General features: G+C 42.5%; 1 protein-coding gene and 1 pseudogene across 2 annotated transcripts in view; one reads left to right on the top strand and one right to left on the bottom strand.

Annotated features, from left to right (window-relative positions):
- Nucleotides 1-809: 809 nt before the first annotated feature.
- LOC105487910 (bone marrow stromal cell antigen 1) overlaps nt 810-16125 on the bottom strand; it is a 53925-nt gene continuing 38609 nt past the window's right edge. For both annotated transcript variants that reach the window (XM_011751576.2, XM_011751574.3), the window contains exons 7-9: nt 13500-13586; nt 9926-9985; nt 810-1246 (exon numbers count right to left, since the gene is read on the bottom strand). In XM_011751576.2, the coding sequence (XP_011749878.2) occupies nt 1141-1246; nt 9926-9985; nt 13500-13586 (253 nt within the window). In that variant the 3' untranslated portion in view covers nt 810-1140. The remainder of the gene's footprint in view (nt 1247-9925; nt 9986-13499; nt 13587-16125) is intronic.
- On the top strand, nt 1348-2031 carry LOC139362131 (large ribosomal subunit protein uL1 pseudogene; annotated as a pseudogene).

Consider the following 16125-nt stretch of genomic DNA (forward strand, 5'->3'; position numbering starts at 1 on the left):
CAGCTTCATTCTTAAAGTCAGCGAGACCACGAACCCATCAGAAGGAAGAAACTCCGGGCACGTCTGAAGGAACAAACTCCAGACACACCATCTTTAAGAGCTGTAACACTACCACGAAGGTCCACGGCTTCATTCTTGAAGTCAGCGAGACCAAGAACCCACCAGAAGGAACCAATTCTGGACACAGAACTGTGAGTCAATTAAACCTCTTTTTAATTTTTGTTGTAAATTACCCAGTCTCAGGTAGTTCTTTACAGCAATGCAAGAACAAACTAATACAAGTTCCAAACAGTTTCAGTAAATATGTAAATATTGCTGGACATTTTGGGTTTTTCCCTCATTATAAGTAACAATTATGGCTGGGTGTGGTGGCTCACGCCTGTAATCCTAGCACTTTGGGAGGCTGAGGCGGGTGGATCACCTTAGATCAGGAGTTTGAGACTGGCCTGGCCAACATGGTGGCCAACATGGTGAAACCCTGTCTCTACTAAAAATACAAAAATTAGCTGGGCATGGTGGCAGTCACCTGCAATCCCAGCTACTCGGGAGGCTGAGGCAGGAGAATCGCTTGAATTCTGGAAGTGGAGGTTGCAGTGAGCTGAGATCTCACCACTTCACTCCAGCCTGGGCAAAGGAGCGAAACTCTGTCTCTCAAAACAAAAAGGAACCAGTAACTGAACATCTTTATACCAAATAAATGAAATCTTTGCAGACAAAATATATATGCATACATTTATATAGTACACATATATCTTAAGTGATCAACAAGCATGCAGTGTGTGTGGAGATACAGGAGATACAGGAAAATATAGATGATGTAAAATACAGCTTTATTAGAATTCTCTAAAAATGTTTGATAATATACAAGCAGTCTGACTCCCAGTGCTTTGTGTCATTATAAAAATAAGAAAATAACTTGCTTTAATTCTAATGCAGCATTTTTTAATCTGCCAAATAAAACTAATTTCTTGTTTCTGAAATCCTGTGCATATGTCTCATTGAAATACCATTTCAGGACATCGTTTTCCCCGCAAAGAGCTTCTTTAGACAACAGAATCATTTGGTATACACAGAACAGGAATGATGATTGCAAGGGGAGGCTGCAGGGCTGGGGGAGGGTTAGAGCAACACAGTTCACAGTTACCGTTGAGTCCCGGAAGCCAGCACCAGAAGGAGGGGAATGATAAGAACCGCACTTTGTTCTGCATAAGGACTTGGGGCTTTTCTTTGAGTAGTGGCTGCTGCCCTGCAAATTAACAAGGAAATAGAGAAAGTGTCAGTATTGGTGTATGGAATCTACACTCAAAAATATATGTGCAGTATTAGTCTCTTTTCTGGTTAGCGTGGAGGGAGAAGCCAGGAGCAGCAGTCTCCCGTGACACCCTGTAGGAGGCGGTGCGGGAAGTCCTGCACTGGAACCAGCGCAAGGACCCCAAGTTTCTGGAGACGGTGGAGTTGCAGATCAGCTTGAAGAACTATGACTTCCCAGAAGGACAAGTGATTCTCGGGCACCGTCAGGCTTAAGTCCACTCCCCGCCCCAAGTTCTCCGTGTGTGTCCTGAAAACCAGCAGCACTGTGACAAGGTGAAGGCTGTGGATATCCCCCACATGGAAAACAAAGTACTGAGAAAACTCAACAAGAATAGAAAATTGGTCAAGAAGCTGGCCAAGAGTATGATGCATTTTTGGCCTCAGAGTCTCTGATCAAGCACATCCCACGAATTCTCGGCCCAGGTCTAAATAAGGCAGGAAATTTCCCCTCCCTGCTCGCACACAACAAAAACATGGTGGCCAAAGTGGATGAGATGAAGTGCATAATCAAGTTCCAAATGAAGAAGGTGTTATGTCTGGCTGTGGCTGTTGGCCACGTGAAAAGGACAGACAATGAGCTTGTGTGTAACATTCACCTGCCTGTCAACTTCTTGGTGACATTGCTCAAGAAAAACTGGCAGAATGTCCTGGCCTTATATATCAAGAGCACCATAGGCAAGCCCTAGCACCTATATTAAGGCACATTTGAATAAATTATACTGCTACCAGTAAAAAAAAAAAAAAGAAAGAAAGAAAGAAAGAAAGAAAGAAAGAAAGAAAAAAGCAAATTGTGCACACCGTGGAGAAATTTACATAGTATATAGGAAGTTATAAAGTGGAAAGTAAAAGTCTCTTAGTCTCTCCATTTGCATTTTCCATAGAAAACCAACTTTGACAGTTTGAGTTCTCTTTCCAGGAATGCAATGCACACATGCATGCTAAACCTGCCTAATAGAACTAATTCCTATTTCTGAAATCCTAAGCACACATGTCATTGAAATACCATCTCAAGACATTGTTTCCCGAGCAAAAACCTTCTCTAGACAACAGGACCTGCTGCTGCCCTGCAAGTTATCCTTAAATGTCTTTAGATATCCTTTTATCTAAGCACAAAAGGAATCTACAACGTGTGTTGCATCATATCTTGAACATGCTTCCATATTGGTACACAGGGAGTTAACTCATTCTTCCTTGTGGATGAATTTTTATTGTATGAATGGAACACGGTGTTAGCCAGGTTCCCTACTGATGGCTACGTTATCAGAGTTTAAGTGTCCTGACACAAAGACATCAACAGAGGGCCTGCCCAAAATATGGACCCTATTCATAGTAAACAGCATCTTACCACTGGGTTTGTAAAAACAGAAATTACTGAATTCTTTTAAACTAACTAAAATATGAGTTTTTAAAATTATGAGACCATCTAATGTTGGCTTGGAAATATATCCCATGGCTCTGGACTAGCGGCCCTGTCCTTAAAAGTTCCTGACTCCATTTGAATGCTGGTCCTCCTTTCTTTTTTGCTAAAGAAATCTCACCCACAGGTTTGTATTAGGGCTCCACCTACTGGACATTTTGTACAATTGCACCTGTGATGCAGTTAATGTCCCAGACTTGATTCACTCAAAATTTAAAATGACTTTTGCTTTCAAATAATTAACTAATTAACATAAGGTTACATTTTTCTTTACTTTTAAAAAAATAAAATGACACATAATTAAATACACTAATAATTACAGTCTCCCTTCATCTTTTGCCAGTTCCTATTCCTTTGCCTAGAAGGAACCCACAGTTAGCAGCTTGGAGTTTACTTTCTCAGACCTATTTCTATCACTTACATCCATTATCATGCACAAATAGAAATATGCTGTTTTGCTTTCTTCTGCTTTACATGTCTGGGTTCATATTCTGTGCATTGGTTTGTCACTTTGTAACTTAAAAAGCTTTTCTTGTCAATGTGAGACTATACTTGAGGGGTAACTGCACTGTTTGCAGTTACTTTGATTTTTAAAATTAATTCTTGTTATTATATTTATACACTCAAAAGCCTAATTTTCCCATGCCCTTTTATTTAATTTACAAATCACACTGTACTATTTAAAAACCTAGTGAACTCTGACAGTCACTCTTAAGGATGTGTCACAGTTACTTAATTCACATGATGTTTTAAACTCAAGTTATTTCAGGTTAAATTATTATTATTATTCTTTGAGAAAGGGTCTCATTCTGTCACCCAGGCTGGAGTGCAGTGGCGTGACTACAGCTCACTGAAGCATTGACCCTCCTGGGTTTAGAGAATCCTCCTGCCTCAGACTCCTGAGTAGCTGGGACCATAGGTGCACACCAACATACCCAACTAATTTTTTGTTTGTTTGCTTGTAGAGGCGGGGTCTCACCATGTTGCCTAGGCTGGTCTTGAATGCCTGGACTCAAGTGATCCTCCCACATTGACCTCTGAAAGTGCTAGGGTTACAGGCATGAGCCACTGGGCAAGGCTTCAGGTTATTTTTGACTTAAGTATTAAAATATTATATCTTTCTAAAAAAATTTTAAATGACTTTAAATTAGCCAAACTTTCTCAATTACTTGATTGTAGTAAACCTAATAAATGTATAAAATTTAATCTTAATTATTTTACAAATTCCACTACTGGTTCAAAACTTAGTAAAATTCTCTTATAACTTCCTACTAAAAGTCCCAAGCCTAAAATCAGTTACTTGGCTGGGCATGGTGGTTCACACCTATAATCCCAGCACTTTGGGAGGCCAAGGCAGGAGGATCACCTAAAGTCAGGAGTTTGAGACCAGCCTGGCCAACATGGTAAAACCTCATCTCCACTAAAAATACAAAAGTCAGCCAGGCGTGGTGGCTCACATTTGTAGTCCCAGCTACTCGGCAGGCTGTGGCAGGAGAATCACTTGAGCCCGGGAGGTGGAGGCTGCAGTGATGAGCCAAGATCAAGCCACTGAACTCTAGCCTGGGTGACAGAGCGAGACTCCATCAAAAAAAAAAAAAAGGAAGGAAGGAAGGAAAAAAGAAAAGAAAAATTTCCAGTAGTGGTGGCATGGGCCTCTAGTCTCAGCCACATGAGAGGACGAGGCAGGAGGATCACTTGAACCCACGAGGTTGAGACTACAATAAGCCATGATCACACCACTGCACTCCATGCCTGGATGACAGAGTGAGAACCTGTCTCCAAAAAAAAAAAAAAAAAAAGGGAAAAAGAAAAAGAATTAGTTACTTAATAGTAACCCATATACTGGCATCACAGGTTTAATCCAACAGCTGTTCTTATATGCTACATTCTCTAAAATATTGCCAATAATTAAATACCAAAACATACAGATTGTCCCTAAATTTACCACAAAACAATAACATGGGTGGATTTACATCAACAGTTGTTTATTTCATTTGAAACTTTTTCAGATTAAAAGCCCTTTACCCCACTATTCCTAAACAAGTAGAGATGAGTAGTCCTGTCTCTGCGGCCTGGGGCATTTAGGACAGAGACTTCTGGCCAAGTTAAGAGATCTGATGTTTGCCCTTGGCCCTCAGCGCCACACTGAGTCCTCATTCCAATACTATATGTCTGTTTTCTCATATCATCACCAATCCTGCAGATTAAAAGTCTACTGAATTTTTGGCCAATATTATAATCTATAAGCACTAAGGTTGGTGCTTATTGACCTTATAATCTACGGTTTCCTCTTAGATTATTCATGTGGTCTTCTGCTTGCCATATGATTTTTCTACCATTGTCCTTAAGAGCTACATTCTACTCTCTCCAGTAAGTATACCCTGTGATGTAACCATTTACTTGTCAGTGGATATTTGGGTCTAGTTCCCAATATTTCAGTATTATAAAGAATGCTCTGGCGAACATATTTGAGCTTATAAGCTGTATGCGCCTTTTGAATCACTTCTTTAGAATAGGGCACCAAAAGTACCCTAAAGTCTGACCTAGGTCGAAGACTGTGATACTTTTCTAATTCTTGACGCATATTGTCAAATTGTTTTCCCAAAGCACTTTATCAATTTACAGTGATATCAAGCTTGAATAACATCTCTAAAACACTTTTCTGCTATGTTTTAATGTATGTCAAAAAAGTTTAGGTGAAAATGACACCTTGCTGAATTTGTATTCCATTATTATTAGAGCGATTAAATAATCTTGTACATTTGCTATTTGTGGTTTCTCTTTTGTAAATTATCCATGAATATTCACTACTAGAATGTTTAAAAAAGAGATTAGTAAAATTCCTGCCAGGGTGATGAAAGTTGGAGAAAAACTTGGCAGAGTGAAAGAGAGTTTTATCCTTGACATTCAAAGGAATCGGGCAGAATTGTCAAAAAATGTCTACCAACAGTCACTGAAAGAATGCCCACACACAGGAAAGAACAGGTCAGGAACTGCAAACCCCTTACCTACCTGCTGTGGTGTGAGCCCCAGAGACAATTTAAGGCAGTGTGGTGTGGTAGGAAGAAAGAGAACTTTACACACAGACAAACGTCGGTTTTGCTTCTGCCTCTGAGTTACACTGAGTGACCGCTTAATCTCTCTGAACCAGCATCATTGCTGACAATCAAACTGTCCTCCTTCCAGGAACGTGGTTGGAGTAAAATGAGATGATCACTCCAGAGTGCCAGCTGGAAGCCTGACACTGCAAAGTGCTCAGAAATACTGAGAAAACTCAGGAGGCTGAGGCAGGGGAATTGCTTGAACCCAGGATGTGGAGGTTGCAATAAGCCAAGATCACGCCACTGCACTCCAGCCTGGGCGACAGAGCGAGACTCCGTCTCAGGAAAAAAAAAAAAAAAAGAAAAGAAAAGAAAAAAGAAATACCAAGGAGAAGTAAGAAGAGCTGCCCTCGTTCTCCTTATGCTTCCTGCAGCAGGGGAGCTAACCCAAGGCACTGGTGCTAGGATGGCACCATTTGCCCATTTCAGGAATGGTGGTGTAGGGTGCAATGGGTTTTACAACAAGGAATTTTACATGGTCTGTTTCTGTATAGGTTGATAGTCTTAATAATGAGACAAAGAGTAAACCCATACAATCCTAAGTAATTCTAACACCACGGACACTTCCCTATCCAAGCCTTACAAGGTTGCAGGTTCCTTAGAAAGTCTATACCACTAAATCTTTTCAACAACTTCATTCCCCCCTTTTCCACATAAGTGACCCACAGAAGGATTGTTTTTCTTGCAATCAAAACGTAGAACTTCTGCATATGCAGCCTCTGGGCACTTCTCTGAAGCTGTCGTAGAGCATTTGTCATTCCTTTTGGTTGCCCAGCACCTTTGAACGTCGTTCTTCTTAAATCTATGCCTTTCCAGGGTAGAATCCAATCATTCAGTCATTCATTCATCTATTTGGTGCATTCATTCATTCCTAAGTGTCTACCAGGTTACAAGCTCTGTTTTAGGTCCTTAGAATACCATCACCAGTGAACAAAACAGGTCAAAGTCCCTGACTTCCTGGAGCTCATGTTCTAACAGGTGGGAGGTGCTAAGGAATGAACTTCCCAGCATGGGTAATATAGTGAGACCTCATCTCTACAAAAAAAAAAAAAAAAAAAAAAAACACAAACTTAAAAGTTAGCTGGGCATAGTGGTGAGTGCCTGTTTCCCCAGCTATTTGGGAGGCTGAGATGGGAGGATCACGTGAGCCCAGGAGGTCAAGGCTGCAGTGAGCCGTAATTGTGCCACTGCACTACAGCCTGGGTGACAGAGAGAGACCTTGTCTCAAAAAAAAAATAAAAATAAAAATAAAAATAACAAAAAAAAAAGAATGAACTTCACAAGTAGGTCAGTCAGAAGATAAATACTATAAAAAAGAAAAAAATACAGTCACATGAGGGTTTTGAAGAGCCACAGTTGTGAGATGGAGGCTATAATTTTAAATATTGAGATCAGGGATCAGAGTAACCTCACGGAGGCTTTGTAGATAAGAAAACTGACAATTTCAGATCATCTGACTAACTCAGTAAGAACAGAGTGCTTACTGCTGCCAAAACGGTGTTTCCACAGGCCAATGAGCAAGAAAGCATGTAATATCTTACGGGAAGTGGATCAAAACTAGCCTTGAAATAAAAGTTCCAGGTGAGAAGCAGTGGGTGACGTGTCTGGAAAGAGTATGATGAACCTGGAAGATGGGACCAGAAGTCTGAACTTGGTGGTAGAGAACTTTGAAGGTTTTTGAGCAGCAGCGATGTGAGGGTGGACTTCATTTTCAGGTGAGGAAAGGAAGGACCCAGGTTCACAGGCTGTTCTTTATCTCCTGTGAGAGACCCAGGTTCACAGGCTGTTCTTTATCTCCTGTGAGAGACCCAGGTTCACAGGCTGTTCTTTATCTCCTGTGAGAGACCCAGGTTCACAGGCTGTTCTTTATCTACTGTGAGAGGACTCAGAAACGATGTATGCCAGATTCACAGGGAACGAATAGCATTAGAGCATGAGGAGAGGACTTAAATCCATCACCGAACCCTGGGATGTTGGCTCCTAGAATACATGCTGGAGATGATGGGTCTGTTGTCCTAATTTCCGGCCCAAAGAGCAAGAAATCTGTCAGAGTGAATTTTGACAGTTCTCAGACTCCTTCAGATCCTGGTTCTGCCTGCACTAGCTGGGTGGTCTTGGGTGAGTCCTTCATTAACTTCTCTGAGCCAGAGTTTCTTTGCTTCTGAAGGGAGAATATGAACCTACCCACACCAGATCAAATGAAAGTCTGGCTTCTGTCTGAATGACAGTGGCTTAGAGAAGATAGATGTTTATTTCTCTCTCAGTAACTCTCCAGGGCTGGTAGAGTGACACCATGGTACAGAGGCACCCGGCTTCCTTTTGCTGTGTTGCTCTGCCACGCCCAGTTGAAGACAGCTCACCTCCACATCTTGTGGGCCCATATACCAGCCAGCATAAAAGGAGAAAGGGAATGTATGCCCCTTCCTTTCAAGTGCTAAACCCAGAAATTGCACATGTCACTTGGCCACAGTGGGTAGGGAAGCTAGGATCGTTATTCTTGATAGCCATGAACCCATTTAAAATTCAAGGGTTCTATTACTAAATGAAGAAGGAAGAAGAATTATATGGGGATGACAAGCCAGCTCACCAGGGCATGTGCTTTATCTCTTTCTCTTTCTCTATCTTATTTATTTTATTTTATTTTATTTCATTTTATTTTATTTTTTGAGATGGAGTTTCACACTTGTTGCCCAGGCTGGAGTGCACTGGCGCAATCTCGGCTCACTGCAACCTCCGCCTACTGGGTTCAAGTGATTCCCCTGCCTCAGCCTCCCAAGTAGCTGGGATTACAGGCATGCACCACCACTCCCGGCTAATGTTTTGTATTTAGTAGAGATGGGCTTTCACCATGTTGGTCAGGCCGGTCTCGAACTCCTGACCTCAGGTGATCCACCTGCCTCAGCCTCCCAAAGTGCTGGGATTACAGGCATGAGCCACCATGCTCAGCCTGACTCTCTTAAACTTACTAGTTAGTATTTTATGTAGTGCACACAACAAATGCCTAGCATATAGTTGCTGTGCACTCCGATTAGTTCTCTTCTCTTGTAGATGGACAAATGGATCCTGCAGGCATTGATGGTGCACCCACTATGTGCAACTCTAATGAAAAATACTAAGAGAAACACAAAGAGGAAGGCAGAGTGAGGCAGGCAGATGGTAAAGAATGAACGACAGCAGGGCTAGGAAAAGTAAAGCACTGTCATCAGATTGTGCACAAAGTCCTTGGGAGCAAAGAGAAGAGAGTTCCTCAATCCACGTGGAGAATGAGGAAAGTCTCATAGAGGAAAGCACACCTGAGGTGGATTGGCAGGACAAACATGATGTTAGTAAATAGATTTCATAAGAGAATTCAAGTGGAGGGATCAGAAATCTCCCGGCCAACACAAACTGAAATGACAATAATGCGCTATGTTTTACCCCTAAGATTGGCTAAAGTGATATGGTTATAGGTACAGGCACAGATACAGATATGGATGTAGAAAATGCATAGTGTGGAGGAGTGGAGAAGGGGTGCTCCCAGCATAGACTGGTGGTGGGAGTGTATCCTGGCACAGCCTTTCTGAAACATATCAGAATTTTGCAGAACACACCAAAATTTAAAATACACACATTCTTTGACCCAGCAGTTCCATTTCTGGGAATCTATCCTACACAAATACTTGCACAACAGCTTAAAGCATATAATCAAGGATTATATTTCAGTATTGTTTATAATAGCTAAAAAAAACTACTACAACAACGTACAAACAAGCCAGCCCATGACTCAGAAGGGATTACATAAAAGGTGGTGTGACCATCCTACAGATTGCTCTACAGCCACTAGCAGACTGGGACAGAAAGTATGAACAAACTTCAAAGGATGGCTGCATTACACCGGCAAGTGAAGAAAGCTCACAGCAGGATGTTATGTGTAGCGTGATTGCTTTTTGTACAAAAACTAAGACAGATACATATAAATAAAAATAATGCCAAACCAGAACCAAATGAGCACACTTACATCTGCGTTTGATAATATGTTCATGTTTGTGAACTGAAAACTTCTGAAAGGAGATGGTTATCTTGGGAAAGAACGACCTGAGTTAAGACATTTACTTACGAATTTAAGGCACAGTCAGGATGAGTGCTGTGGTCCACACACTGTAAGAGCTTCACTGGTCTACGGAAAGAAAATAATATTTAAGGGGTTATTTAAATAACTTTCATCCATGAAACATTTATGGCTTGCATGAAAAGTCCTGGAGATACAGTAGTCTCTGACCTCAAAGAATACACAAACTATTTCCTCTAAAAATATTAGTGGCCCAGCATGGTGGCTTATGCCTGTAATCCCAGCGCTTTGGGAGGTTGAGGCAGGAGGACTGCTTGAGACCAGGAGTTTGAGACCAGCCTGGGCAACATAGCGAGACGCTGGCTCTACAAAAAAAAAAGTCTAAAAATTATCTGGGTGCAGAGGCTCACGCCTATAGTCTCGGCTACTCAGGAGGCTGAGGCGGGAGGCCCAGGAGTTCAAGGCTGCAGTGAACTATGATCGCACCACTGCACTCCAGCCTGGAAAACAGAGTGAGGACCTGTGTCTAGAAAAAATAAAACAAATAAAAATATTAGCCAGCATTTATCAAGCACTTACTATGTACCAAGACATTTGATTATATCTTCTGTGAGGATCATGTCATTTAATCCTCATAACAACCAAATGGAATAGGTGCTTTATCTTCTCCAGTTTACAATTACAAAGCTGACCACAGTAACCTGCCCAAGTTCTCATAGCAGCCAGTTGAAGGGCTGAACTTGAATTATGCAGGCTGACTCCAGGGCCCGAGCTTCTAACCACTTCTATATGCACATATGACATTACAGTACAACCTGATAAGTACTTTGGGCAGAAGGGTGGACTTGAACCACATGGGTGATGGTCAGCGCTCAGGCATCAGAAAGGAACGCTAACTTTCTGTGCACAGTAGAGGGAGAAGATGTGAAGTTCCAAGGCACCAAGTGTGGGGAAGGGAAGCAGCAATGAAGACAGGAGCCAGGTCTTGGTGGCACATGGGGAGTTAGGTAGGAGACAAGCCTAGACAGGATCTCTGTGGCAGGATCACTGCAGGGGACTATGGAAGAACAGGAACGTGGTACTGTTCTCTCTATGGCATGCCATGTCTTCTGTCCTTGACTCAGCTACCTTTCATTAATGTCTATCTGATGCACATATTTTTAATAAGAGTAATTATCTGTCATTGTGTACGTCCAAAAACAGGCATGGAGTTTCACTGAATCTGATTCAACACAGTGCTGGCAGAAACCAACCGGGAGGTAAGGGAGGCTGTGAAAAGATAAGCCCCCTCCAAAATGGGCAAGCACCTCAGGGAGAACCTTCAACTGATGTGGGGCAGAAGGCAGTGCCACCTGAATTGTGAGGGGCAGGAGGTTCTCACATCTGGGTTGGAGTTGGATTTGTCATGTTAACCCTTGTCACTTTCCCATGTTATACCTTTTATTGTATCCTCTCTGCTCCTGACACTAACACAGAAAAAACTTATGGGCAGTAAAGAAATGGGAGCTTCCTCGTTTCGTTACTGAGTCAGGCTTGGAAGAGAAGAGCCCTGAGGCCGACTGAGGTGGGGACACCAATGGAGAGGAAGGATATAAGTCCAGACCCAGGGCAGCTGTAAGGGGGAAGGAGACTTGGGCTCTGGCCCGGCTATTACAGCTCAGCCCAATGACATAAAAACAAAGCAAAGCGGTTGTGAATGCAAAAATTTTAGCTACAATTTTCTCCATCATTGAGCTTGTTTTTTTGCTTTGTTTGGTTTGGTATTGAGGGGTTGATGGCAGGGAGTTTGCTTTGTTTTATTTTGAGACCAGGTCTTGCTCTGTCACCTAGGCTAGAGTGTAGTGGCCCCATCATAGCTCACTGTTCCCTTGAACTCCTGGGCCAAGCAATCCTCCCACCTCAGACTCCCAAGTAGCTGGAACTACAGGTGCATGCCACTGTGCTTGGCTATTGAGCTGTTTTGGAGTAAGAATTGAATTCTTTTGGTTTTTTGAGATGGAGTCTTGTTCTTGTCACCCAGGCTGGAGTGCAACGGTATGATCTCGGCTCACTGCAATCTCCACCTCCTGGGTTCAAGTGATTCTCCTGCCTCAGCCTCCCGAGTAGCTGGGATTACAGGCACCCACCACCACGCCCAGCTAATTTTTGTATTTTTAGTAGAGACGGGGTTTCACCATGTTGGCCAGGCTGGCCTCGAATTCCTGACCTCGTTATCCGCCCACCTTGGCCTTCCAAAGTGCTGGGATTACAGGTATGAGCCACCGCGCTCAGCCAAGAATTGAATATTTTTTTAAATTTACTACTGGAGCTTTTATTAAGGAAGGAAGAGCTTGGTAGCATGAGGGAAAGAGCATGCTTTAAGACCATGCAAAGCTGGGTTCAAAACTCAGCTCTGTCACTGAGTTTAAAGCTTAAAGACAGATAAAACTAATAAATGACATTACAAATCTGGAGAGTGGTTACTATGGGGTTGGTGGCCAAAAGAGGTCAATGGGAGCCTCTGGGGATGCTGGTTATGTTCTGTTTATTGGTCTGAGGGCTGGTTGCAGGTATGCGCTAAATGGGGGAAACTTCATCCACCTGTGTACTCATGTTTTGTATATTTTTCTGTACATAGATTATATTTCCAGAAAAGGACATTTCCCTTGTTTTGTTTTTAAGAGGGGGTGATAAACAACATCTAACTTTTGAGGGCATTGGCAATAATATATGAGTAAAAGGTACAGGTAACAGAACAGCCTTGAGGGGCTCCTTGTCTTGAGGAGGCATGGAGTGGGAGGGAGTGGTTCACACATTTAGGGTGCTTTGCTCAGCTGGGAGAATGATCCAGTCCATGGGGCTGCTGGGAAGGCAGAAAGTGGCAGAAAAGCAGGATAATCAAGGGTGTTTGGCAACAAGAGAAGACCACTGACGTCATTTCCACCCTGCGACACTCAGAAATGTTCAAGAAAGCCACTCAGCTTTTGCAGTGTTGGATTCCAGCCCCTTGCAGAATCAGCAGGTCCACAGTCTTGGGGGCTGAGGCAGAGAGAGTGAGAGGCAGGGATTTGAGTCCAGAGATGGCTTGCAACTACCTTAGGGCTCGAGCCAAGTTTTTTTTTTTTTTTAATTACAAGCAAGAAGGCCCATAAATGATATCTGATTATAAGTATATAAAGGGTCTCGCCCATAGGTGCTCACCAAGTGGTAGTTACTATTATTTTCCTATTGGTCTGTGGTCAAGATGTGTCTGTAAATATCTCAAACGAACTCCCACCTTAGCACCTGTCATGCACAAGGATCCCACAGAGATCCAAAGACATAGGAACTTCATTAGTCCCTGTCCTCCCATGTCTCACTGCACAGTAAGCACAGTGAGGAGAGAACTAGGCATGAGCAAATGAGAAAGTGCTGCTCTGTGTGTCCTTTAAATGCCATGAAGATGGACTCTGGACAGCAGTAGGTGGGGCCCTGGCCAAACCCAGGCCAGAAGGTGCTCCTTGCCTCCACACCAAGAGGCCACCCAGAAGACACCACCCCATGGCCTTCAGAGCTGAGAACCAGCAATACCTTTTTGGCAGCCCACCTCCTCCAAAATCACACACCGCCTCTACAAGTACACATTGATATATAGGCCACCTACCGGTAATCATTAATACAGCTGTACTGGAACCCCATGTCCTTCAGCCTCTTTTCTAGGACTTTCATGGTGCCTTCCCCGCAGGATTCCCTAAAACATAAAAATACATAATTAAAAAGTAAGCAAATAAGAGGTGGAAGAGGAAGTTTTTTCTGGGATAATCATAATTTCTTTTGACCATGTGCTCCTGGATATTCTACTCCCAGAAAGAAAAGAGGAATGTCTCTGGTTTAAAGAGGGCTGCTTCTGGTAAACCTGCAGGACCCAGGAGATGATGCTCTGAAGACCCCAGAACCAGACCTGAAGCTGGGCAGCCGGGAGCGCTGGGAAAGCCAGGGCCAGTGCATGCACGTGGTGTCAGCCACCTGTGTAGTCTGTCCCCAGACAGTGACACATATCTGCAATGTGCTCCAGGGGCTCGGCACATTGCTACCTGCCAATTTGTTCACCCTACACTACAGTATATTCATTTGAAGTTTTAAGTAACCACCAAAACATACAGATTTAAAAATATTAGAAAATGCAAATAAACAAAAATTTTTTAAAATTACCCCAAATCTCACACCCCTAGAGATAGCTGCTGTTAACATTTTGGTGTATATAGGTCTAGACTTTTAAAATATATTTATTTCTCAAGATTTTTAAAATACAGCAATGGCTCTCTGCTATCCAATGTGTTTTGTAGTCTGTTTTAGGTCCCGTCTGCACACACACACATACAAACACACACACTTCTCTGCCATTATTTTGAGCTCCAGCATGGTCTCCCTTACATAAACAGACCAACACTCATAGAACCCATCCTCTCTTGTTGAAGACCTAGGTCGATTCTTTTATTTCAATGCCATTTACACTAGAACAAACTTTGTTGGTGTGGAGTCCTAATTAGGAAAACGGAGTCAGGCTGGCAGGAGCAGGGGAAAGCAAAAAGACAAAGCAGATAAGCTATAAGTCTACCTTCTTCATGGTCCAGGGCACATAGGCTTCCTGCACAAATAACTCACAACCTTCCCAAGGCCACCTATCACCAGACGCTCAGCTGATAGAAAAAGGCAAGTTAGCTCACTGCAACCTTGGTGTTATCAGAACTGCACAAGTGCTCTTCAGCACACAGCACAAGCACCGTTCTGTAAAATTCCCGGTAAGCCTTTGTCTCCCTGCAGTCAGCTTGTCTCTTGCTGACCTGCCAGTTGCACCCTTGCAACATATTTTCATACTTTCTCTAATAAATCTGTCTTTCTTTACCTACAACTGTCTTGGTAAATTCTTACCTCCCATGCCACCAGCCCAGACAGTCACTGACTGGAACTTCATTTTCATACACATTATTAATTATTTGTTCCGTTGGTATAAATTCCTGAAAGTAGGTTTTCTGGCATCAAAGATTTGAATCCAGTTTAAGGCTTTTATATGAATGGCCAAATTACACCCTGATAAAGTATGAGAGTGGCAATTTCCCACACTCATACCAACAGTGATTGTGTGTGTGTGTGTGTGTGTTTTTATTATTATTATTATACTTTAAGTTCTAGGGTACATGTGCACAACGTGCAGGTTTGTTACGTACATATACATGTGCCATGTTGCTGTGCTGCACCCATTATATCATCATTTACATTAGGTATATCTCCTAATGCTATCCCTTCCCCCTCCCCCCTCCCCACAATAGGCCCCGGTGTGTGATGTTCCCCTTCCTGTGTCCAAGTCATCTCATTGTTCATTTCCCACCTATGAGTGAGAACATGCGGTGTTTGGTTTTCTGTTCTTGCGATAGTTTGCTGAGAATGATGGTTTCCAGCTGCATCCATGTCCCTACAAAGGACACAAACTCATTCTTTTTTTTTTTTGGCTGCATAGTATTCCATGGTGTATATGTGCCACATTTTATTAATCCAGTCTGTCACTGATGGACATTTGGATTGATTCCAAGTCTTTGCTATTGTGAATAGTGCTGCAATAAACATACGTGTGCATGTGTCTTTATAGCAGCATGATTTATAATCCTTTGGGTATATACCCAGTAATGGGATGACTGGGTCAAATGATATTTCTAGTTCTAGATCCTTGAGGGATCGCCACATTGTTTTCCACAATGGTTGAACTAGTTTACAGTCCCACCAACAGTGTAAAAGTGTTCCTATTTCTCCACATCCTCTCCAGCACCTGTTGTTTCCTGATTTTTTAATGATTGCCATTCTAACTGGTGTGAGATGGTATCTCATTGTGGATTTGATTTGCATTTCTCTGATGGTGAGTGATGATGAGCATTTTTTCATGTGTTTCCAACAGTGATTCTTACCTGCTTTCAGTAATGGTCACAATCAAGCAGGGAGAATTTACAAATGCAAACAGAGGTAGATACACACCACCACCAACTGTGGTTATTAGGCACGATATATTACAAACAGGACCCTGACTTTACATGAAATGGGATGGTAAACAGCCTCACCACCATAAAATTAATAGAGTGGGAGTGTACAGGGAGGAAATGAGCAACTGGAAATTTTTACAGAAGTGGAATTCCAGGCATTACAGGAATGAAGAAAGCACAGTGTTGAATAACATCATTTTTTAGAACTTTGCCAATACCTGGGACAATGCCTTACTCTGGGCCAGGCTCACTACTTAG

This window comes from Macaca nemestrina, chromosome 3 (assembly GCF_043159975.1).
Source record: "Macaca nemestrina isolate mMacNem1 chromosome 3, mMacNem.hap1, whole genome shotgun sequence".
Taxonomy (NCBI): Eukaryota; Metazoa; Chordata; class Mammalia; order Primates; family Cercopithecidae; genus Macaca; species Macaca nemestrina.